This window comes from Gobius niger, assembly GCF_951799975.1.
Source record: "Gobius niger genome assembly, chromosome: 11".
NCBI classification, from domain to species: Eukaryota; Metazoa; Chordata; class Actinopteri; order Gobiiformes; family Gobiidae; genus Gobius; species Gobius niger.
Genome location: NC_136862.1, coordinates 25,216,682 through 25,243,224, shown reverse-complemented (window position 1 = coordinate 25,243,224; position 26,543 = coordinate 25,216,682). Strand labels below are relative to the sequence as shown.

Here is a 26,543-nt window from a genome sequence, read left to right as displayed (position 1 = left end):
CGCGCGTGTGCACCGGGCACATCATCATCATCATCGAAGAGTCACATGCAGTGGTTGCGCCTGTGAAGAAAGGGAGCGCAGCCGGAATAGACTGTAAACTATATAGTGCTGCTATAGCAGGTTATTGCGCTGGTTACACACACAACTATGTTCATTGTATTACAATCCGTGCACACCTGCTGCATAAACTTACGAGTTTGCTTTGTGGCAGAAAAGGGTGGAAAGAAAGATGCACATAGGGATTAGTGGAAACATGAGGATTAGGGCACATTTGACTATTTATATGTGCGCTATATAAGCACTTTCCCCCAATAGTACCAGGTATTCCATGTTTTAGCCATGTATTCGAAATACCGATCTGGAGCTGATAGATTTTACGCATTACAGATTTGCACGTTTTACGCATGAAGCTAAAACATGCCCCCCATAACTAATAGACCTGGTGACAGAGGAAACGTTGCACTGCAGACCAGACAGACGTGACTGCACTGCCAGCTCTCTCCCAGCGTGCCACAGTCAAAACTTGAGGCGAAGAAAAACGGCTCCGAGAGGCGTCCTTAACAAATCAACAGCTGGGCTTCACACACTGCGCTCATAGGAAATTAACGCCTCCCCCCCCATTCGCTCTGGATTTATTCCAGTCTTCCTCGCCGACAGAAACGTCATCTAAATCGCGAGTTTAACTTGCTCGAATATCTATCTATCCGTCTATCCATCCCTCTTCCTCCCTGCATCCTGCCCGATCCATTCCCTCCCTTGCAGATGCACGCTTCTTTCCCCCTCGCATCTCTCCCCTCGATCGCTCGCTCTCGTCTCTCTCTCGAAGTGCGCCGTGCTCTCAGTGCGCGGACGCTGTAATAAGCGGCAGAAGCAGCACACATACGATTTTTTCGGGGGGTTGCTGTAAACAGAGGCACACACGGCTCCAGCGGCTCGTCGTCTCCATGCGAAACGTGGAGGGCTTTCCATAGGACGAAGAGCGGGGCGAGTGGAGATTTTATTTCATTCATTTTCTTTTTTTTATGATCATTTCCACGGGGACTCTTGCAGCCGGTGAGGAAACTATCATTTTTTTCCAGCCTTTTTTTTTCCTTCTTCTTTCTTCTTCTTCTTTGGACGCCTGTTTGTAACCCGTAGCTGATCTGTATGTGCGTGTGTTGCTTCCTTTTTGGTTAAGTTACATGGTATAGAGCTGCTTTTGCCGTGGCACAGATTCAAATGGAGGTGGGGGGGGGGGGGGGGGGAGAAATCGAGACCGAGGGACAAGGGATTCCAGCCGCAAATGTAAGAGGATTTTTATTTAGCAGCCACTGTGGAAGAGATTAGGGGCGACAGCGGCGGAGGAAGTTAAATGATGCTGCATATAACATGGGCGGGCTGGGGCTTCATCTCGCAGCGCCACAGCGCAATAGCGCGCAGCGTTTTGGGATGCGGTGCGTTCGCCACCAACACCACCACCACCATCATCATCATCAAAACGCGATGTCTATTACGTTGTCGTCCGTGTTAGTCGTAGTTGGGGGGTGGGGTGGGGGGGACATGCTACCGACAGACATAGTTGAACTCGTGCTACAGCAGCAGAAGCAGCGGCGGCGGCAGTGGAGGCAGCGCAGGCACCAATGAGCAGTGAGAGAGACCTGCGCATATCGTCAGCAGCCGCTTCTCCTCGAGCCTCGAGCGAAAATTCGTCAGATGTGAGATCACACAGGAGGATTTTTTTTAAATTTTTTTAGGACACGTATTCACTGGGGGAGGGGGGGGGGGGTAAAGTTTATAGCAGTGCGGACCGCGTAAACCTTAGTGTTTTTGCCGTAAGTGTGCTTTGAATTCTTTATTTTTTTTCCATGCGTAAAAGCGGCGGGGTTGTGTGCCTCGCACTTGCTTGAGTTTTTTTTTTTTTTTACTGTGAGGGGAGAAGGAGGGAGGGGGGGGGGGGAGTTGCCGTCGAAATTAAGATTCGCTGAAGCTGTGTGATGTTTCAGTCACAAGCTCCACGGATGTCTCGTTAGAAATACCAGCGTCAAGGCACATTTGGCTAAACGGGGCGAAATGGTCCCGTCTCCTCCACTAAAGACGCATCGATGCCAGTTGCGTTCTGAATTTTGTGAAGCCCTCTCCTGCCTCCGAGCAACCACACAGCGGATTTTCCTTTGAATAACTTGGAGGGGGGGGGAAGAAAAAAAAAAAAAGAAAAAAAAGAAGAGAAGGGATTTGCTGCTATAGTCGCGCTTTGTCACATCGTTGTGAAGCATCGGATTTAAGTGTCGATTCCCTGCGTTTTAAACATTGCCATCGTGCGCCTTTGGAGCATCGCATCCGGTGTATAGGAGTCTCCTATGTTGAATCCTTAAGTAAGTCCACTCGTGTCGCTTGTGTATGCTGCTTTTGAAACGGACCGAGCAGGCACCTCGTCTACTTTTTCTTTTTTTCATAAGCGACATCACCGTGGCTTAGTGATTGAGATGGAAGCAAACGCTGTTATTTTCGGTAGGGGATTGTGTGTGCGTGTGTGTGTGCGTGTGTATTTTGATATTGCGGTTGCGACGCGTTTCACATTGCAGGGTATTAGAGGAGGAAGAGGAGGAGGAGGCGGCGCGGGGGTGGGTGGTGTTGAGGGGAGACTGTGTACAGGTGCTACAAAGCTCACGCGTTGCTTTTGAGTTGCCGACCCAAGATGCTTATATATATATATATATATATGCTTTTAATGACACGCACGCTCGTGAATGGAACGTGCCGTGGGTTCTGTCGGCTGCCTCTGCTCGGGCTCCTCGACGGGTTTATAAATAACGCCGCCGCCGCTGCTGCTGCGCTGGTTGATGTGTAGTTGTGGGCCAGTCAACGTGCCACCTAATTCAAAATGATGATGTCAAATCTTCAAAGGGGGGTGGGTGGGGGGGTGGGGAGCGTGTACGTAAAGTGGCGTGTGTTGGCTCGGTGCGCGTGACTGGCTTTATTTGTTTTGATTTACACACTCTACTTCAACAGCAGCTATGACTAAGGGTTTGCTTTTTTTTTTTTTTTTTTTCTAGACATCTCTGTTAGTTTGTTTGATCGTCTCTTTCTTTCTTTCTGTCTTTCTTTGACCTCTAGCTCTGAAAAGTCCTCATATCGCCGAGATGCGTGGACGGAGCAGGACGGCCCTATTGTGTCTGTGGGCTTGCTTGCTTGGCATCGACTTTGTACTAGGCGGTAAAAGGTAAGAAGACGAAAACTTCCTGTGCTATAGGTACTCCATTGTACATACATTTGCATTATTTTTTCTTCCCTTAAAGGTGGTCATATAGAGACTGAAATGCCAGAAAATGGGTGAATTGACTCGCTGCCTGTGGCTTTCAGTCGTTTCCCTATGCATTCGCTCAGTGGTCGTTATTGATGTCTATTAAAAGGACATCTTAGAATCCGACGAATGTGGGCCACCTTTACGGGCAAACACATCCCAGACAAAGTTGCAAAATCATCACATCCACTCCCGTACGTGCAGTGTCTTGAAAGTCTTGCCGATGTGCTTAAATGTAGAAAAATTGCTATACGTAGTGATCCACGTGCGACTCGTCACATGCTGTTAAGGCGAGAAGGATGACCTTTTCCATGCTGGGATATGGCTCATTTCTTATCAGCCACTTCTTGTCCAACGGCCGAGTAAATATGTCACTAAGTCATCCAGTCAGGGAGGCAGCATGAGGAGGACACGCTTTTGCTCACCTGGTCACCGATTTCTTTTGTCTTTGTGCTTCTGTGTGTAAGGTTGCTCCACTTGAAGCTGTTGCACCTTTGGCATCCCTCAAACACGTCTGATTTACATTTCAGCCCCACCTACTGGGGTTGCTCCTGCTAATTATCGGCCTCCTGGTGTGCAGTGATTTGCATATTGATATTGCATATGGTTTGTGCTGGAGGCTCCATCTTCTCAATCTTTGCTGTTTGAATTTGGGGCTGGTACAAGAGAAAATCGTTGGCGTATGCTATAGTTGGTCTGCTTTGATCTCTTCTCTTCAGAGGACGGCCAAACCACAAGTACGGTTACAATGCTTGGATAACACATAAGCTATAGAAGGCCATGTGCAAATAAGTTTGTTTTCCCCAAGCCTGGATAAAGCCTTCTTCCATGAAGGGCATTGTGCTAATAAAGGTAATCTGAAACGCTTCCACTAAGACACTATAGTTTGCACAGTGCAGCAGGATTTTCGTATTTCTTCATGTAGACTTTGCAAATGCAAGCGCAAAAGTCCTTGTTAGACCTTGGGCTTTTTAGCTAGAACACTGCTTTTGGCATTGATGTCTATCATGTCAGTCTCTTTTGAATTTATTAAGAAATTGATGGATTCTGTCTTTAATGCAGACATTTTGGTCGATAAAAGATTAAAATAACACACCAGATTAAACGTTAGTCCATTGAGATCTCTGTAAAACAGACCAACACTGAGTTTTGTTGGTTGGTCAAAGTGTTCATTTTAAAGTTTTCAGGCTCATCCAGTTGCCGCCAATTGTAATTTGTCAAAAGATGTCTCGATAGTGCCTCACGAGTGGGAATATGAGAGTAAAATATGAATCATTCATTGTGGATTAGGAAACTGGCTGCTCCATTGTATAGGCTTTATATTTTTCCCTGGAGCGTTTACGCTTTGACTCAGAAAGCATATTTAAAACAATAGGTGAATCACCGCACCCCGGAACCCTGGAAAAGATCGTTTGCATATAGAAAAAAGAGAATATAAAGTGTGTACAAACCTTGCAGAATGGAAAACATATATGTAGCTCAGCTTTGCCTGGACAGTGATTTCGCAGTGGCTACATCTGTGTTTTTGACAATGGCCACGGGCGTCGACGAGCCTGTTGTAAAGAAACACTCCTCAATGTCAACAGTGAGGTGTCAGATGTCGCCTAACAAGCAGCAGACAAGCACACGCGAGAGACAATCCGCACTGAATGGATGGGAGCTGACAGCTGGATGATCCATGATGCTTTATGACCGCACACGCATTGATTCAAAAGCCAAGCATGTAACGGCATAAGCGTGTTCAGTGTGCAAGCCGTATAACCTTAAGCAAAAACACCCAAAAGGGGACGTACAGTATCGGGCAAAATCACCATTTGGAGCTTTTAACTACGTTTTAACATTGTTCCTTTATCAAAAACATACCTGGGGTAGCATTTCCGTTTATTCACATAGATGTTGAGTTGTTCCTTCTTCTACTGCAAAAGCACTTTTATCTGTATTTCCTAGATTTTGCCGTCAGAAAGTGTCTAAAGCCTGTAAACACTCACCAGAGTTGTTCTAAGTAGTTCTGTGCCCAAACTATGTTCATCACGGCGCCATCAGTTCGCTAGCCTTTCATTCTCCTTGCTGCTAGCAAGGGGGGGGCTCTGATCAAACACTGAGACACAAACCAACTGAGACCTTGGTGACAGTCTGCTTTCCAAAGCAATCACTTCAATTAATAACACATCGAATACCAGTGATGAACGGCCCAAAAGCAGATTTAGAATTAAAGTGCATGATGTGTTCACTTTAATTTGATCGATTTGGACATTTAGCCTGAGAAATGAGAAATGTCTGCAGTTGAAGATTCGAAAGCAGTCAATTACAGTACGCATGATGCCGTTGCGGATTTCCAGGACTTCGCTGCTGGGCTGAATAATTTAACATGACCGTCATAGGTAGTTGGAGTGGTTGACTCGAACGGTGATGAATGGGATAGGGGGAGATCTTGCTTTTAAATCCATGGCACAATACGTGCGACGCAACGAGCAATGCCTCAAAGCAAGTGCACACGCTTTGAATGGGCAGCGAACATCAATGGATCCCCGCCTTTGTGAAAATCTATGGTAATGAGTAACATTTGATTCCGTTTGATCGACCCAGATTAAATGATCGGACCGGTGGATTTGTCGCGTGTTGTGGCCGCGCGTGGGGCGCTGAACGCTGAACGCATTATTGACGAAAAAAAAGAAGGGGTAGAAATTCTGATGAGGGACTGTCACCGCGAACGGCAGAGCAATTATCGCCGAGAGATTTACTGTATAATCGAAGCTGCTTTTTGAAGTCGGATTCGCGGAGGCACACGCGCAGCAGCACACCTTCGGGGATTTGAGGCAGACACGGTAATCAGGAAGACCTAGCACTCCTCTACATGCTATGTTGCCAATAGGAAGCAATTGCCTTATAATTAGATATCCCCGTATGACGAGAGAAAGGGTGCTGTCAAAGGGAGAGGCAGAGGAGGGACTGGAATGGGGAACTGTTACTGAATCGGGAGAAAACCTGCTCTAAACCTAAGGGCTAATGTTGGTGTTGGCTTGAACTTTATTGTGGGACTGGGCTTGGACCAAGAACGTAACTGTTTCTTGAAACACACTTGGTTGTCAAGAAAATCCAACTCAAACGAGCAGAAACAGGGACTTAGTAGGACTGATACTAAACCAGCATGGTCATAGACTAAGCAATTATTTGAGTGAACCAGGGTCGAATCAAAACCAACTCTGGACTAAATGTGTTCCACAAACAGACAAATGTGGTGTCAATATCAGTGATCTGGTTTGAATGAGGACTGAAACAGCTTGGATAAAATAATCTTCCAAAACCAAGTGTGAATACGAAATAGACCTGAAAAGATCAAGACAAAACCAGTCCGATTTCCCCTCACCTTCTATTGAAGAGTTTGCCTCTAATTGGATACATCCTCTTCTGACAAGCTGAGCGGCAGAACAGTCAAAGAGAGAGAACAGGGAGGCGAGGGAGCCAGTGCCAACGCTGTTGCTGTGAAGATGACCTGTAGATGGGGTTGGTGCACAATGTTTTGTAGGAAAGAAGTGTCCCCTCGCTCGGAGACATGTGCAAGACTCCTTTGCCTGCCCTGTTTCCTCGACACGCCACCTCTGTCCTAACCCCTCCCCATGGAAGAGGTAGAGGCAGAGTGTCACACAATGAAAAGACGTGGTTCTCAGGTGAATGCACCGCTTGCCTCATTTGTAACATGCGTGGATAGGTTTGCATGCTCGGCCAATTGAGGCGGCATACTTTTCTACTTGCAACCATGCTCTTATACACTGAGTGCCCTGCATTGTTTATAGGACATGGAATCAGAAGAGACAATGTAAAAACGGAACCAAGCACAGTCCTGCAAACGTCGGCGCTATCTGCAACATGAAAACAATAACATTGTCTGATGAAATTACGTTTTAGAGAGGCAAGGTCAAGGTTCTTACAAAACCGGCTGTTCATAGACAAATGTACCTTTATGTGCCAGACCCAAAACCTCGAAGCGTGTTATAGCTTTAAACCCACATCAATATGCAAACGGTACACAGGGCCAGATTTGCTGTGGCGTTTTTGTTTTTAGGAATAAAGCTCGTAATGTGTGTGTCTACCCAAAACCAATGTCAAATCCGAACACCACGCTTGGCTTTTCTCGATGTTAAAACGCAGTTGCTCCATGTGTTAGACATGACTAATGCACAAGCAATTATGTAACTCTGGCACTTTAAGAGCTGTTTTGTCTACAACCTGTCTGGAATCTTGAAGTAGCTCATCGAGTTGTCTCGTTAGGAACTGAAAGGAGACGGCAGTGAAGACTGAATAACCTCGAAAAAATGCAAATCTCAGTCGGTATAGTAATAGGGTAGAATTGTTAACTCAAGTAAGAGTAACGTGCTTTGAAATAATGGTACTCAAGTAGAAGTAAAAGAGGTCTGACCCAAATTATTACTCAAGAAAAACAAAAGAAAAATTAAATCTTATCTCAGACAAAAATGACTTAAAAGTGCTTGAAATGAGACTTTTAGTGCTGCTTTTGATACGGTTTTGACGCGTCTTGACACAAGATTGCCAATGGAACTAGACAGATTTTTCTTGTCTTTGACCATTTTGTCTCATTTCAGGGTTTTTTTGTGTCTTATTTTAAGCGTTTAAGTTAATTTATCTTATTTTAAGCAAATTAATGCTTGTTCCATTGGCAGAGTCGAAACCGAGGCATTAAAAGTCTTATATCAAGTACAAATCAAGCTATTTTTCTAGATAAGATGGCATTTTTTCCTATGAGTACTGAGTAGCTGTTTAAGATTCATTTTTCACAGCACATGAACTTACAGATTTACTCAGGGTAGAAAGAGTAACCAAAATGTTTTACTGCTCCATTAAAACGTTCGCATTTGAGTAATGCACGGGAATTAAGGGGAGACACTACAGGCAAAACTAAAAAATTTTCAGTTTTCAGGTTTTGGGCCAAATTGGTCTCTGAACATACAAGCTTTCACCCGGAAACAGAAAATATGCCTAATCTTCACAATAACATGTTTAAATATTGCGCTGATTCAATGTTCCCCCATAGACTTAAATGGGACAATGCAATTTCAAGGGCCTTTTTCTCAAAACACATTTTTCTGTCATTGTGGCGACACTACGTCCACGTCAGTCGGACCTAAAGGCTTCAAATTTTCCAGCCTTGGACTGAACTATATTTGGAAGATTTTTTCTGAGGGATTTTTTTATTATCTAATCCCTAGCCCCATTTATTGAGTTTTGAATGTCAAAAAATAAGGCGAAAATACAATTTTTACAATTTTTTCCACTAAAGAACAGCTTATTTTACAACTAAACTAGATATCCCATATCCCCTCTGAAAAAGTCTTGGCAACTCATTCATCAATAAAATGAAACCATAAATTTGAATGTAGCTCTATCCATTATTCAGATTCCGTCGCCGAAAAGATGGGAAATTTGGGGCATTTTTAGGCATTAAAAACACCTTGTTCTTATATGAAAAGATATAAATGTTTTCCCTATTCACCTGCAGTGTCTCGCCTTAAATCTCTTTGATTGGACTGTTCCAAACTTGACGCTCCTGCTATCGAAAAAAGAAAGTATGCTGGCTTGTCAGGCTGCAGGATCACAAGTATTAGGAGGAATTAGGAAACCGGAATTACCATGACCTTCCCCCAGAGAGATGAGACCGCCAACAGCTATACCGAAATGCATGATACAGATAAAAGCTCCAATTTAGTTTGATTATAATGTTGTCTTCCCTTTTGCACTCGCCAATGTGTCTTATCCAAGTAAAAGAAAAGTAAAAGACTCTTGCGTGTGTTCAAAGCTGATCCTGCCCTGTGCTTTGAATGTCAATAGTTATCCTCATTTCACCCGTCCTCCCGAGCCTGCCTACACCTTTTATCGCCACCAGTTTTGTTTCGGATTCCTGCGCATGTTGCCGCTCTCTGTCCCTCCTACCGCTCCTCCGCCGCTCTGCGCTAACTAATCTTGATGACCTCTCCGTCTCCTTGGAGCCGCTGTTTCCAAAACACCATTTATTTAGCATGCTTTTTACACCACCGGGGCATCACGCGGCAACAAGCGCAGGCGAGGACTGAGGCGCTGTTTGGGGGCGTTCATCAGATTATTGTCAACACTTATGCGGGGATGCGTTCTCAGTCCTTCTTACGCACAAATCCGCAAGCCGTAGGAATAATCAAGGCAGTGTTCTCTCACGCCAAGCACCATCTCAGAACATCCTCGGATTAATGTTCCAAAATGAGCGGAAGGCAAAATCAAAATGAGTGATGGGATTCTGAGAGAATAGAAGATGGGAGGGAATACCAAATCAGATAGTGTGCCGACCAGGACTAAACCAGTTCTAAGACAAAACTGAACTTGCATGTATTAAGCTGAAACTGGAGTGGAAATAAAGACGTTCATAAACTAAACCAGGACATAGCAGGACAGATGCATAGATACAGACGGCGTCTCTGGAATCGCCCACATATGGTCATGTTGGAAAACAGTTAAGGGGGAAAACAATTCTGAAAAAAATGTAAACTTTCTCTAATTATTCAAAAACTACTTTAACAAATGCTGAATTATGAAGAAAGTTTTCTACTAATAAAGACACAAAGACATGGAGAGGAGCAAAGTGGTTCAACGGCCCATAAATACATGAATAACGGAGAATGCTAACACAATGCTACATGTTGGCATCTAGCGCTTGCTAGACTTGCATGACTGCCGTTTTTTCACTTCTACTGAACAATCTGCTGTGAGAAAATATCCATATGGGCCTGATTTAGACTTGACTTAATGTGTATGTGACAAATAACTTTATATTCCACCAGAAAATGGCTAAAAAGAGTGAAAAACTGTGTTTCCCAAAATATTGTTTTCCCCCTCGGCGAGGCCACGCCCCCTTCTATGACGAGATGCCGTCTGTATGTATAGCGCTTGACCTTCTGGATCCAAAGAGACAATAGTAAACTGAAAATGCAAAATCAGGTTTAACGGGTAATGCTGACCAAACCAGGACTTAAGATGGGATTTTAAGACATGAAGAGCTTCAAGAGAAGAGAGAGCAATGTTTGCCTATTCCTAGTCTCGGATTTTTTGCCTAGAAGACAATATAGAGAAGAATAAAATAGACAGGCAGTAAGTTTGGATTTACTAGTGCCAAGGTCTAAACCAGGTCCGAACCAGAGCTTTATTGTGACGAATCCGTAGTCAACGATCAAATTCAAGTATGACTAAAGCTGGCTCCATAATCAAAATCAGGCATGGGCAAACGCAATCTAAACGTGTTGGTTGCGATGTAATTAGTGGCACTATTCCTAATGATGTGTTATGCGAGTGAAATATTCATGCGCCAAACTCACATCCTGAATACGCAATTATCCGTTCGCGAGTTTTTTGGTTGTTTTATTTTTTGGGACCCCGCAGTAAGATTTTTGTTGATCAAAGGGCACTCTCGGTGAGGCCTTTGTGGTCCATAAAAGGGCGTATTAATGTATAAATAATGCATTATGATGTGTGTATTCTCCGGCGCTGTGTGAGAGAGAGTGCCTGTTATGGATGGGTGCTGTGCTAAAACACTTGCAGATGCGTCACGCTTCATGAATCAACAACTGTAAATGAGAGTGTGCCACACCAGCCGACTGCGAGATGCATGTCCTTTTCCACGCGCAAGGGAAAAAAAAAAAAAACGCGCTTGGCGGCGGCTTGTGCGCAAAATGACAGTTCACATCTGTGCAGGCGTCTCCGTAACAAGACAAATGTGTAACAACGCTGTTTGGGTGTGAAGTGATTATCTTTATGCCTAGCATTGTAGAGCCTCTCTACCGGGGACCTATAGGCAGTCTGGTAAAGTCATCCTCAATGTCATGGGTTTGAGTCCCAGCTCTGACAATTTGCTGAATTCCTCTTACTCGCCAAATTTTACCTCTTTTAACCCTGTGCTTTCCAATAAAGTCTATGCCCAACCCCCACAAAAAAGAAAAAATGGTCTCTGCTAAGAATTTGTATACGTTTGTTAAAGCCACACTGTGTAACATTTCACCCAATAAATAGAATAAAATACAAGCATTTATTTTATTGCAGTTAAACAAACAAACAAACGTGTCTTTGCTGTGAGTGACTCGCCTCTCCTCAGAGCAGACTGTAACTTTACTTGGAGTGGGTACGTCTCCATCTCGTCTCCATGGAGATGTTGACTAAAAGATAAGATAAGATAAGATGATACTTTATTGATCTCACAGATGGAGAAATTGCATTCGATGAGAGAGCATCTGGCAGCAGCACCCATTCAGTGCGCACCACTCTTTTTTCCACTCTTTTTTTTCTTTGGTGAAAGATCGTTGTGTCGCGGCCGCCATCTTCACTGTTTTGGTCACAGGAGGAGCACTGGTTGATGGGAAATCTGTAGACGATGACCACGGCGACCAAATGTGCGATTTAAATCGGTTATGTCCAAATCCATTCTTTGATTACTCATGGCAAACATAGACTTTTCTGTGTCTCGCTGGTCTTTAGGGGCATATTTTGTTAATCTGTGTAAAATCTGAAATGATACGCAGTGTGCCTTTAAGTGTGGCATCACACACAGTAATGTATGATCTACTTCCGGGTCCAAACAGTTGAGAGTTCCATAGATAAACACACCAAAAAAGGCAACTTTATCTGAATCTCCTGCTGAAATAACAACAGATAAAAGCCCAACAATTGTTTTACACCTTATTAGAATAATATATGTCACCATTTCTCCAGGCAAAACAAATAATTTTTTTATACTTAAAATAAGCTTTCATTGTGTATGGGGAGAATTATTTGCAAATTCATGTCAGAAAAGCATCACTGGAGGAAATCCAGTGGAAATGTATTATCTCTGTGTGATCAGATGTTTGAAAAGACTATTGTTGTTGGCTTTCCAGGTTAAAATCAGCTAAATCCCATTATAGTGAATAGGGCTAAAGCTCCGTTGGACCTGGAAGTAGAGCGATGACATCATTGCTTGAATAATTGTCTGTTTGAATGAAAGCAGTTGCTAGAAGACAGGTGTAAAATCATGTAAATAAAAAGTAGACGCTAGCTAGTCCGGGAAACCGTGTTTGTTAGCCTGTTCAATGTATTTTTCCTATAGCCGTTCACATTTAGCCGTCAAACATGGCAAACGATGAAAGATCCAGATACTTCCAGCTGTTGTCAGCCCATTGACCACTTTTAGGTAATATCTGAGCCAAATCAGTAATCAATGTAGATCTTTTGAGAGTTTACTTTAGATATTTAGATAATTAACATATAAACGTTTACACTGAGCTAGTTGCTAAACTTACCATATTCCGTTAGATTTCTGCTTTTAACCCTAATCTTATATATTATGTTAATGATAAAGAAACCAAATAAATTATATAAATGCGATGTCATTCTTTGTGTAAGTATTGGGCCTGGCTTTACCATTTATTTGTATGGGGATAAAAGGCTGAATTGAAACAGGTCCAGGAAGCCGCTGGCTAGCAGAAGGATGCATGTGTAGCTCTCAGATATAGCTGAAGGCATTTCTATGATTTCTATGTGTGGAATGAAATCCACTGTTCGTCAACATGTAGGATTATCCATGAGACAAACTTTCAGTTGGTTGCTTGGCTACATAATGATTTGCACAGATGTTCATAATAGCGTGTCGTGGTTATATGGTTTGAAACTATGCTTTTGATTTGAAGTTTTCTCTGCACACTGTCTTTGCAATACCTTGTAGTGGGAGGATGTGACCATGAGGTGAAGCAATATCGACGTCCTTTTCATTTTCACGAGCAAGGTCATATTTGACACTGCTTGGGTTTAATTCAGGCTGCTTCCCAAAAAAAAAAAAAAAACTGCATTCCCTGCCCTTTCATGTAATTCTCCTTTGAGAGATGTCATCCTCCGTATTATTTTGTTTCTACCGCCGTGTCACAACCTCACCTCACCCCTGCTCTCCCCACTTCAACCCTCAGCTACACTTTGCTTTGGGACACTGTGTTTCTCTTTCTTTCTAATGCCGTTGCCTGACTTCAAAAATGTGACTGTGTGCTTTGGCAGCCCTGGGCAGAATGGCATGACAGATGAGCAGAAAGATAACACCACGGTCTTCACCAAGATCTTAGACAGCCTTCTGGACGGCTACGACAATCGCCTCCGGCCGGGACTCGGAGGTCAGTGAGAACCAAATCTTTCTGTCTTCTTCTTTCGTCGGTGTATGCAAATCCATCCCTGCCCAGTGACCCGTATAGACTGCGGCCCCATTACACACACACACACACACACACACACACACACACACACACACGGGCACTGCAGAGGGACTACAGAGGAGGGCAGCGCTAGGGAAATGTACGTGTTAAGTACAAAATAAGAAAAGGTTTATGACAGTCTAGAATTGGGGTTATGATTTGACATGGTGGGCATTCCAGATAAACGGTGGAATTTAGTGTTTTGAACTATGGCAGGAAAAAGAGAAAATCCACAAGTGATCTGACTCCTTTTTAGACGGGATATTTTTCCTGGCAGAACAGACACTGAACATGACGGTAGTTATTGTGACTTGTGGGTAGGTCCAGTAATGAACAAGATATTAAAGCAGTACTAAGTAACTCATGCCCCTAGAGCAGTGGTTCTCAACCTTTTGGAACCGCGACCCCCATTTTAACAGGTAAAGGGGTTCGTGACCCCCCGCCCGGGTCACATTGTGAGAAATAGGAACATTAGCCTAAATAGTTCTGAAAAAACTAAGAAGAAAAAAACAAATGGCTGAAATAAATTCATCAAATTATGATCAAATAGTGGCACTCTGGTAAAGTAGTAAACACGTGCTACAATAAATATTAGGTTATACGCTAATAAAAATATGTCCCGACCCCCAAGTTGAGAATCACTGCCCTAGAGAGTGAGCGTAAATACTACGCTGACAGAAAAGACAAAGGTAGAGAGGGATATTGCACATCCAATTACAAAATGGAGATCTATTAGTGTGTATTGGTGGCTCCGACCCGGTGGCAGTGAAGTTACAATTGTAGTTTTCTGGCCAGAGACACCAGGGGCAGATGAAAGACCCCCCAATCATCCCATTAACACTTGTATTACCCCCAGAGGGACTATGAAATTGATTTATTATGGTAAAACAGTTACTTAGTACTGCTTTAACCGTAAAACAGGTCTAAACATAAAGTTATTAGTCATATGATTCTGAACCGTCCTCCACCTTAGTATTAGCAGCTTTTTAGCACACATGTATTTTGGAATACTTTTGGATGAAAGCGTTAACACATTAGGCGCAGACATAAGCTGTCTACTTTTCCCCGCCCGCTCCTCCCGTTGGTCAGTTTATGACTGGCAGATTTGACAAATCCTTTGTGAAGTGTGTACTCACAAAATGTCTGCAGTTTCCATATTAAAGGCAACATAACCGATACAAACAAAATAGTGGTACATAGATTATTATGACATATGTGTGCCAGTTCTCTCACCCCGTAAATTTAGTAATACTTGTAGGTCTATTGAATACACAGTAATGGTTGTGTTGCTTAATCCGTCTCTTTTACTACTTTGCCTAAATGTATAATATCTTGTGATAAAATAACAATATGTTTGCACTTATATGAGTTCTTTTTTTTACATCCGTCCACACCATTGTCCGGTCATACCACAGCGGCAGGATATACAGCGAGGGTGAAGTGAAACGAGGAAGATAATGTGTGAATTGGGATGTGAAGGGCATTGCAGCAGAAATCCAACCGACCAGACAGTAAAGGCTGCACTTTTAGCACCAAAGAGGGAGGAATTACGGGCTGAGAAAGACATCATTCATAAATCATGTTTTCCTTTCGCAGTTGTAAGGGCTCAGGCACCAGGAACTGAGAGGAGCCCACGTCTCCGGCCAACGCTTGTACATAAAAGTGGCATTTTTTACGCGCAATTTATGCAGGAGTCAAACTTGTCCACACAATGGGGCTGCTGCTAAGACATGTAATAACTTAGGCAGTTAGATTACTAACCTGGACAGTTTTATTGTGTTTACAGTATGAGAGTGTGGGTGAGACGTAGGTCAGATAAATCTTAGGTCAGGTTGATCAAAGATAGATGGATCATAAATTGTAAAGAGGACCACAGTCTTTAGGAGAGTTAAAGAGATCAAAGCAAGCCACAGATAGATATTGACAGAGTTTTTTTCCCCCAATGTGGCTGTTTAAAATACTGCTAAATGGGCTGAACGGTTGAGAAGTCGCAGGCAGGTGGGCTTGTATTAACAGGTGGTTAAGTTCTAATGAATGGCACAGATAGTCACTCACTCTGGCAATTTCCTGCTTCAACAGAGCGTGTAACCGAAGTCAAGACTGACATTTTCGTGACCAGTATTGGACCCGTTTCGGACCACGACATGGTAAGACTTCCCCTTTTTTTTTGCCTCCGTAAATGTCACCAGTTTTGCCCCCGCTGTGGGCGCCTTCTCCCGCACGTCTCCACCTCATCACCGGGCTCCGTAACCTCTTTAGACACACTGGCCTTTAAGTGTTAAGTCAGTTCATCCGACGACCGCTATCATTAAATCTTCATGCGGCGATAAAGCTGTAACATCATGTAATGACTTTAAACGAGCAACAGCGCACAGGGCTGCCCCGTGTGCCGCGGAAAAGATAGATATTTCCAATTGATTCAACATAAAAGAATGGAAAGAATTGTTTTCGTCTAGAGTGGGAAAAGTGTTGCCAACAACGGAGTAAGTCAGTGGTTCCCAACCTTTTTGATTTTGTGTATTTACTTTATACTTTGAGAGCCCTCTCCATCTAAGGGTGCCAGTGATTTTTAAGAAAGTTGCTATTGTATATATATCCATACAGCTGAAGATAAAGAGTATTCAGATTTATTGTTAAGCATTTTTCATCTCAGTTGGCCGAGTGGCTGTGGAAGTTGGATGTGATGTTGGGTGTCTTAAGTGTCCAGTACTTCCAGCACAACTGCTTTTAAGATCGATTTTCACAGAAATAATTAGGTTTGCTTAACAAAGTCCATTAACGCTAATTTGCTTATCCCATATACCCCGCAAACTGGATCGAGATGTCAATATTAGAGCAGCTCCAAACGAGATTATGCCATAGAGACTGCTGATGTGATCAAGAGCTGGGAATCGTTGCAACGTGTAATATACTGTAGATTCCTTTACAAAACATTTCTTTATATTTTTTTTTCTATTGCTGTAATCGGAGCCACTGTCTTTTCTTCTTAAATGACCACATCCCACTACCGAGCTACCTTCATTCGTTATCAGTGTGTGTATTTACTAACTACCTCACTTTTTGCCACATAGACGCCTGACATGAACTGACCTAATCCATTCCATCAAGTCGCACTAATAGGTCGACGGTACAGCTGGCATTGTCTCTACAAGTATGACAACACATTAAGTGTGCGGCTAATCATCTGCTAGAGATTCCTTTAATACTACAGCCACCCATTTTAAAACCATAATCCAACCAAACTGGAAGGAATAGGTTAGACAAGTGAAAACGCTGGTTACCACATATCGTTTGATCAGTCACATTCCATCAGTGTCTTGTCGAAACAACTGACAAACTAGAGATGCACTGATCCAGCTTTTTTGCTACCGATACTGGGGGATTGAGTATCTGCCAATATCTGATAAGAGACTTCCTTAAAAGTGTCTTTCTCTGAGTGAAAAGGTGGATGGTCCTCTTTACTTCATTGCAAGATCAAGAAAGCCTTATCTTCTCTTGCACACAAGATGCATATCAATTATATCTATTAACGAATGAATGTAAAAAAAAAAAAAAAAAACAACATTAAAAAGGATCACTGGACTTTTTCTACACTAAATACCCTTGGCCACATTACTTTTAGTTTGCTTTAATATTAACATCTGCCAAAGTGACCGGATCATTACAAATATGTTATTCTTTAACAGAATTTCATAAAATACTAAATCACTAAAATACAAATACTTGGCCACTCCAGCTATGGCTTATTTTGTTGTATTACTTTAGGTGATCCAATCATACTGTAGTTTCTGTCCCAGCCTTAATTAATTGCTACAAGCATTAGCATGTGGCAGGTAGCATTAGCATACTGCGGTCAAACATACATCCACGGAGGTTAAAACTAACCCAGCGACTGAATTTTCCAGGTTCTGCCCTTCAAATGAGGTACAGCATGCCCATATTGACTTATATTTAGATGGGCAAAGTTGTGTTTTTGTGACAGTGAGAGCCAAAACGGGCATCGGTTCAGCATCGGATATTTGTAGCCGATACCAGATATTGTGTTTTTTCGACTCTGATATCCATTTCCAGTATCACAAACATTATTACACATCAAGTCCTCCTCGACTATTCCCAGGGAATAATCTTGCAAACATTGGGAACATTCACCACATATGGCTGTGGTTATCGCGCAAGAGGGGCCCGGACTTTATCTCCCCCCAAAAAAATAAAAATAAATTCTGAACCTCAATGGGGCTTTCTTGTGCAAAATAAAGGTCAAATAAAACTAAATCAAATCCAACCATGTCAGGCGCACTACTGTAGCGCTCTCCCAGCTGCTCTCATGTCTTTGGGCACTTCCTCATTGCCATCTTCCCCGGCAACGAATTAATATCCCCCTTTAATGCGCGGGAATAAAAGCTCTTGTTACATTACACTTGGAAGATCTGAACCCTGTTTGACATAATGCGAGTTAATTGTGCTGTCCGACATATGGGCCTAGTCTATTCCACTACGCTGCGGCCATATGGATAGGCCTCAGTACATTTGCTCCATCTCCAGTCTGTTCCCTGTCCTATTCTATGCTATTACCTCCGAGCTCTATGTAAACTCCTGCTAATTATCTAGCGCAGTCTGAGCGAAAGAGAGCGGGCACGGTCGCGAACACAAAAAAAAGAAAAGAAAAGAAAAAAAAACAAGCCGCTGTATAATTTTCATGCGGTCTTGCTCTAGTCTTCCCGGGCAGTCATGTGGAATCATTAAAATATGCTCAAAGCTAAAGTCATTAGCCCGGCTTTGAAATGAAATGTCCTAAAATTTTAAGTCCAGAGTAGCCCTCCTGTTATTTTCTCTCTCCCTGGTGTAATTTAGCTGATAACCAAAGTAGCTTTCCCCGAGACACTGAGAGAGAGAAAGAAAATAATAATGCTAGCGATGATTATTCCTGCCACTAACCACGCAAGTCAATTTTTAGCCCTCACATCTTAAAGGCCGCACAGTAATTATGGAAATTCGAGCTCCGGAGGAAGAAAGAAAAGAGAGAAAGAGATCCCAAAATACTTCTAAATCAGTCTCGCTCCGACTCTGGCAACCATTCCATGTCCAGTGTTAGAATTTGCACATCTCACAACGAGCTCTCAAACCACTGAATGAAGCGGAACGAAAAAAAAAAATCTCCTTTGGACTTAAAGTTGATGTGATAAAGCTCTTAAGTGGGTCTATTGTTTTACTTCGCTTTGGCTTTCAAATCAGCAATGGTCGCGGATGAGCCTGCTGTAAACCCTGACTAACAAACAACAAAAATATTAATAATGATATCAAAAATGTCTTTAAATCAGACCAATTATCCTACAAATGACCTTTCAATATAGGGCTGAACAATTTTGCAGTTTAGATGTCAATTTCACAAAGGTACAGGCCAGTTTTCTAGCATTTCTCTGACAGTGACCCTGAAAAGTGACCATACAAGTTGTGAAAAGTGCCTATAAACTCATCCCATATTGAAAAAGAAAATAGGAGTATGATCTAATTGTAGCCCCATTGGGAAGGAGTGTCAACAGGTCACGCCAAAAAAATTCTTTCATTGGTCTTCGCGAGCTGCACAGTGAAGCTCCCCGTCCATCGTCATTGACATTTCCATATCTGTGGTGTAAAATGGCGTCTCCTATAAGATACCTGGCTGGCAGGAAACTCCTCCAGACCTCCCCATGTGTCCCGCAGCAGCTAATGTGAGGCGACAGTCAGCAGCACGAAACTAGGCCAAGGCAACTGTGGGAAAGTCAAAGTGACACCGGATACAGTGAGAGCATGAGAGGCTGAAGCACACACACACACACATACACATGAAAAAAAATAAACAAGGTAAGACTTAGTCAGCATCTTGTCCAAACCGCAAGACCTTACAGCGACTCGCGACAAGGTAGTTTGGGGTTACACTGTGCGAGGTCCGTGCGTACAGTGGGGTTTGCCTATTACTTGTCTGACTTGTTCGGGTGATCGTGAACTTGTGGGGTTGGCAAGCGTTGGCAGAGAAGCAGTAACCTCAGGTTGGGGAGAATGATGTTGGTGTTGAGACCCATGCCTTAAGATTCAGTCATAGATCGTGTGTGTCCAGCCAGTTTGCCAGCTGACTTGAGTTGAGCCACACAACTTATTGGTAGACATTTTCCAAAGTTTTCCCAATCGAGAAGATGAGATCTGGGAAAGGATCGAAGGGTGCTGCACTATTTCTCACAGCTTCCTCCAGGGTCAACAAACTGTCTGACATTTTGAAGCAGCATGGTAAATAATGTTCATGCAAACACTGATAAAGTAACACAACTAAAACTCCTTCTTCCTTCCATTTTATCCTCGTTGCACTGGCTCCCCATCAAATTTCGAATTGAATTTAAAATTTTAGTTTTGACTTTTAGAGCACTGCATGGTCAGGCTCCCAAATATGTATCTGACCTGCTGTGCCCTTACCCCTCGGGTCGCACCCTTAGGTCCTCGAGCCAGAACCTTCTCACTGTCCCAAGAACCCACTTTAAAACCAGAGGAGATCTGTCCGTTGTAGCCGTTGCTCCTTCCTTTGTCGCTACGTACAGCTGACTCTGTTGATTCCTTCAAAAAGCAGCTAAAGACGCTGCTTTTCAGACGAGCTTTTAGTTGACATGGCTGTGATTGTGATTGTTCCTATGTAAATTATGTAATGTTTTCTGTGATCCTTTGTAAAGCACTTTGTGATTTTATCTGTGAGAGGTGCTATATAAATAAAGTTTCTTCTTCTTCTTCTTCTTCTTCTTCTTCTTCTTCTTCTTCTTCTTCTTCTTCTTCTTCTTCTTCTTCTTCTTCTTCTTCTTCTTCTTCTTCTTCTTCTTCTTCTTCTTCTTCTTCTTCTTTCCTTCTATTGCGCCAACCTCAACCACAACCTGTGTCTTAGATAAGTTAAGTTTTATCATTAACAGTTATACAAACACCAATCATATGAACCGCTCCGTCTCATTTCGTGAACCCTTTACAGACTGGGGGAACAAGTCTGTAAAAGTAAGCCGATAAGAGGAAAACATTCAGCCAAACCAACAGTAAAGCCTTATCTTCAAAGCTCTAAGCAGCCTCGCTCTTGTTTCATATTGATTTTGTTCCAGGCCAGACTTTGTTCCAAGAATTTCCCTCACCCCAAGTTAGCTTGTTAACCCATTGTTATGTTTGACTGTGACCATGACTCATCTTTTCGCAAACCGCCATCACGCACAAGTCTACCGAGAACTTTCTTTACACACTGTCGGGCAGTCAGTGGCTCACTCTCGATTTCTCATTCCACCTGCAGGAGTACACCATCGACGTGTTCTTCAGACAGAGTTGGAAAGATGAGCGGCTAAAGTTCAAAGGCCCCATGGCTGTGCTGCGTCTCAATAACCTGATGGCCAGCAAGATCTGGACGCCCGACACCTTTTTCCACAACGGCAAGAAGTCGGTGGCGCACAACATGACCATGCCCAACAAACTGCTGCGGATCACAGAGGAGGGCACGCTTCTCTACACCATGAGGTGGGCTAAACCGAATTACTGAGTTTTCCATCCATTCTTGTTCACGAAACATTTAAGTTATGTAGAAAATGAAAACGGTAGCTGTTGATTAAAGACACACAATTGTGGTGCAACCCTAGCAAACAAACAGGATTTCTTTATAGTTCCATTTGTGAAATTCAAATGAGGCTTTATTGATTGATTTCGAGCAAAACAAGAAGAGAGCCATGGCGTTGCGAAAGCTTTCTAACCATGTTTAACATTTCATGTCCTAACTATGGGGTATTTTGTATAACCTGTGAAATCTGTCGTCTAGTGAACGCCGCTTTGCCCTCACGCTGTAGTGCAAAAGACTTTTGTGGGGAAAATTACAGACCACTGTGCGCTGTCTGGATCTAATTATAAACCAATTTGATCGATTTCGAACCCAGAAGTAGCGCTATTTGCAGGGGAGGAGTTCTTTGCATTTAAGCCTGAAAGCCCTGAAAGTTGCGAGATGTGCTTATAAACTCATTCCCGCGAACTATCAGGATGCTCAGAATGCATTAGGAAAGGTAGTTTGTGCCAATGCTAAAGGCTCATTTGTTCTTCCCTTTCATACACACACAGATCTCTATAAGCTTCACCTCAATGCATTCATAATTTGAAATGTATTTTTGGTTTTTCATGCCAAGCCTGTTTTTTTTTTTTTTTTTACAATGACTGGAAAATGGTTGGTATGAATTCATTTTCGCACACATTTTTTTTGACGGTGTAGGTATCAGTGAAGTGGATAAGAGCACAAGAGCAGCACGTCAGGCATTCTTGGATCGTACCAGGAGTGCGGATTTTTCAAGACTTCAAAATCTATCACATTTTTGACGATTCTCACGGGCCTTCTTCAAAAGTTGCTTGACACCGGCAACAAACCTGTGCGGTATATTCAAGGCTTTATATATTAAACCGAACTAGCTCCCTCAGTCATAGTTTGAAAACGTAATGGAAAAAAAAAGTAAGGCAGTTTTATATCTTTTGCTACTAAAACTACCAGTACCACGAAAATCACTTCTATGCCCTTGCGCCAACCAGACGGACGAAGGGCACTTTTTATGGTTACTCCCATTACACCCTGCAAAAGTCTGGTTATACATCACGGTCAAGAGTTTAAACTGCTTTACACCACGGGTTTTTATTGCACTTTGTCATTTTCACATTGCAGCAAAAATACAATTGTTTAACACCGCCTTGATATATCACTGTGAGGATAGCGCTTGACAGAAGCGAGCCGCAAGATAAGGTACTGGCTCGGGTGAGTTGTGACGCTCTCGCGACTCTTCCTGGAGAGAATCAAAACATAACCAAAACGATTTCACCAATTCAATTACAATCAAGCATTTTACTGATTCCCAACAATAATGGGGTGCGTTAACCGTCGAAATCAAAGGAGTGCCAGTTTGAACCTCACCTTTTAATAGTGTACATAAAATACTGAAGTCAACCATTACAAGCTTGAAATTGGAACGTCTCCAGTCCATTATACGATCATCTATCGTAGCCACTAACATAGTCATGAATAATCGAGAAACTTTAGGCAACCGACTTGTTTTAGTAGCTTAATAACAGTTCAGCAACAGATTAAGGAGGCGTCCACAAGCTAAAGGCTACATACTGTAGTTGTTTGTGTAAGCCCTCAGTTGTCCAGATGTTTCCATTGTAGAAAATACAAAGGGTTGCTCTGGAGTTGCCGACGAAGGATCTAGTCATCTAAGCACACGGCTGGACTTCTGTACTGATGTAGTGAGGGGTTTCCACCTTCTCTCAACTTGTTTAACAGCCTCTATTGTTTATTTCAACTGATGCCGCGGTCTTGACTTGGGGCGGAGAATTCTGCTGTTCATACGGGGCCAGCTGTTACTTAGCCACCCTGCCTGTTGAGTGAAGTGTTTTCTTTCTTCACCAAAAATGACCTTGTTCGCGCCCTTCTCATATAATCTTTTCTTTTAGACTAAAATTCCGAGCTTACTGCCATAAAAGGTGTGGTTTGTGGCTTTAACCTGAGGATGTACCAATGGCTATAGACACAGACGGCATTGCGTCATAGAAGGGGGCGTGGCCTCGCTGAGGGGAAAGGAAGTATCTTTTGGGAAACACAATTTTTCACTCTTTTTAGCCGTTTATTGGCGGAATATGAACTTATTTATCACATACAAAAAAAGTCAAGTCTAAATCGGGTTCATATGGAAGTTTTTTTTCACAGATTGTTCAGTAGAAGCAAAAAAAAATGACAGTCGCTGCTAGCGTTAGCATGTAGCGAGATGCTAACATGGAGCACTATGTTAGGATTCTCCGTTCTTTGTTTTATGTGCTGTTGAACTACTTTGCTCCTCTCCATGTCTTTGTATCTTTATTTAGTAGAAAACTATGATCATAATTCAACAACTGTTAAAGTAGCTTTTGAATAATTGAAAAAAAAATTGTATTTTTCTGCTCTTTGTTTTCCCCCTCAACTGCTTTTAAACATGACCATATATGGGCGCTTCCAGAGATGCCGTCTGTATATATGGGACATCCTCTTTCTGCAGTGTTGGTACATCCTCTACATTGTTGTGTTCCTGGATGCTGTAGTCGGCATGCGCTGAAACATCGTGGCTTAGATAATCATATTCAATAAGCAATTTCTCAGACAGATCAAAAATATTCCTGCGTTTAGATAAATCGTACACGTCGTGTAATCCAAAGGGAAAGGTGGCGTATAAGCTCGAAAAACAGAGCGGTGCCAAGTACTGTTAATGCCTCTTAATGCTCTGAACTGAAGTATTACGTTGGGCATGTTTACTCGTGAAAGGAAACGGTTTGAAGGGTTGTTGGGAGGAGGGTGCGGGAGGGAGTGGGCTTGGGTGGGGTGGGGGGTTGTCTCTGGGGGGGCGGAGCTTGTGCCGCTGTCACAGATGAGCGCGATGAGGGATGGATGGGAGATTAGAGTGTCACGGGTGGCCTGACATGCGGTTTTTCAACGGAGCTGTCAGAAAATACACAAGCCCACGGCTCAAGGAAGTGGAGCGTTTAGGGGTTTGCGGGGGGGAGGGGAAAAATGGGAAAGTAGATGCATTTCGACAACGTTCGCCGTCGAGAGACTTAAAGGGAGGAAGTCGCAGTCTCCGGGATGTATAGTTCATGTACACAACAGCTGGAAAAGGCAGGGAGTGTCGCACCAGAAAGAGTATAAATCAGCCATTTCGACATTTGAAACATTTCTTAGATCTTAGATCGAACACCTTTGATCTGTTGTCCAGGTAATCCACGTTTAATGCGAGACACGGCAGGTGAGCGCATCGATTTTTCACTCCGTGGTCAATGTTGAGATCTTTAGCAATAGTTTTCTACCGCAACATCTTCGTTTTAAAGTCTGTTTGCAAAGAAAATAGACCAAACTCATCCATACACGTGCAGCACAAAAGGCGACCAGATAGATGATATAAATATGGTCATTTGTTTCCTGAGAGAGTGGCAGCAGTGGAAAAAAAGAAGGGAAAAAAACTAAGAAGGGATGAAAAAGTAACCAAACGTGACTAAAACACGACAACAAGGGCCATAAAAAAGTGACAAATATGAGATGAAAAAGTGACGAGAACACAATAAAAAAAAGCAACAAAAAAAAAGGCAAAAACAAAAAAGTTACGATCAGTTTTGCAGGTCTTTCAAATGAGGCGTAGACTTCTGTCCAGAAGCGTTTAGATTTGGGTAAAGCTGAACTGGAGAAAATGCACTCGGTTAAGGCGGGGGTTAAGAGGTTCATAGGTAATTCGCAACCTGATTTATTGAGATCTGAACTGCAGAAAAAAAAAAAAAACAAGGCAGAATTAGAATTGTTCCATTTTTTATTTTATTTTAACAACTTATTTAAAAAACTAAATAAAATATTCATAACCCCCTCTAAAATAATCAATGTAGTGAATAATCAAACAAATAAAAGCAATAATTTAAACCCGGCTCTATCCATTATCTTAATGTATTTGTCATTTTGGCCATTTTTTTGTTATAAATGCTCTATTTTTAAATGAAAACATGGAATGACAGAAAAAGTGCTATACATTTTATGGATCATATTTGCGTTAATAATCCACAGCAAAGTTTCAACTCGATATCTCTTATTGTAATTATTTTTTGTATTCACCTGCAGTGTCTCGCCTTAAGCTCAGTACACTCCTCGAACAGCGGTTCTCCAAAATAAAAAAAATAAAAAACTCCTCTCTCGTATAAACGGCAAAGAAAAATCTCCCTTATAAAGGATTCAGAGTTCTTTTGGGGATAATCTAGCCGCAGAAGTTGGTCTTGTGTGAAATTGTTGATCAAAAGACTGCGTTTGAAACTGATATTATTATTATTATTCTCTCTGCACGGCACTGATACGGCTCGGAGTAACTGTTAGAAGACAAAAGTACGCACTCTGATGGATATAGCGCTCAAGTGTCCAGGCGTCTTTTACACACACTTGTACAAAAAAGTAGAATAAATTGAAGTGACAGCGTGCGATTGCTTTATCCTTTCTTACCGCGGCACGGTACTTAACAGAATTATATAAACAAAACATCATTTCGGTATTAGGGTGATTTTGCAAATGTCAATGTGCTAAATGTGGTGTGCCGGAAAACATGTCACCGCTTTGAAGTGGTATTTGCAGAAGCATAAAGTAGCACTATGCTCCGATTGACCGAGAATTGCACAGTCAAAACAATATTAAAATCTGCCACCATTAATGTCAAATATGTTGTGGCGAGGTTGTTTCCGCCGCATAAAAAGGAATGTTAAATGTCGCTTCATTCGAAAAAAGGAGCAACAGTCTCACACACCTCGAAGCCAGATGTAAAAAAAAAAAATTGGCACGGCAGAGGATAAACTACTGTATGTCATCCGCACACAGGAAATACAGCAAAATGCTTTCATAGCTGTTTGGTTTATTCATTTTCAACTGTCTATTAAAAAGGGAATGAAATAAGAGAAAAGTAACTGTGAATTTGGATGGGGCATTTTGCAACATTAGCAACATTAGCAACATTAGCAACATTAGCAACATTAGCGTGATACGTAGCATCTACAAAAGAAAATCTTGAAAATGCCTTTTATTAACCACAGTTTCTCCAGGTTAGCCTTACCCAAATTTCAAAGCTTCTTGGAAAAAAAAAAGTGTAGCAACAAAAATTAGACGAAAATGAGGATGAAAATGCAACAAAAGAGGAACGAAAAATGTGACCAAAAGTGTCAAGAAATGTCTGACGAAAAGGTAACAAAAAGGTGACAAAAGAGCTACAGAAAAGTGACTAAAAAAAGCGATGAAAGAAAAGTGACGACGACGCGGCAACAATGCAAGGAAAACGATTTGTTTAGATGAGTTTTGTAGGTCTTAGCTTTCAAATGAGGCGTGACAATAGGCATTTAGATTTGGGTAAAGCACTCGGTTTTAAGAGGGGAATCTTTGAATTGTAATATTTTTTATCAAATTTCATCAAAAAAGATTCCACTCAGTATTGTAAACAATGGTATTTCTCTCTCCC

The 26,543-nt window shown here is 42.3% G+C and overlaps 1 protein-coding gene across 3 annotated transcripts in view; it reads left to right on the top strand.

Annotated features, from left to right (window-relative positions):
* The first annotated feature begins 475 nt into the window (after nucleotides 1-475).
* gabra1 (gamma-aminobutyric acid type A receptor subunit alpha1) overlaps nucleotides 476-26,543 on the top strand; it is a 55,699-nt gene continuing 29,631 nt past the window's right edge. Inside the window, exons 1-5 of one of the 3 annotated variants that reach the window (XM_079565983.1) lie at nucleotides 476-1,053; nucleotides 3,094-3,199; nucleotides 13,334-13,446; nucleotides 15,604-15,671; nucleotides 20,813-21,033. In XM_079565983.1, coding sequence (XP_079422109.1) covers nucleotides 1,023-1,053; nucleotides 3,094-3,199; nucleotides 13,334-13,446; nucleotides 15,604-15,671; nucleotides 20,813-21,033 — 539 coding nt within the window. In that variant the 5' untranslated portion in view covers nucleotides 476-1,022. Of the gene's footprint in view, nucleotides 1,054-1,540; nucleotides 1,695-1,965; nucleotides 2,352-3,093; nucleotides 3,200-13,333; nucleotides 13,447-15,603; nucleotides 15,672-20,812; nucleotides 21,034-26,543 lie in introns of those variants that run through there. The other 2 variants (XM_079565985.1, XM_079565984.1) reach the window with 2 other exon arrangements.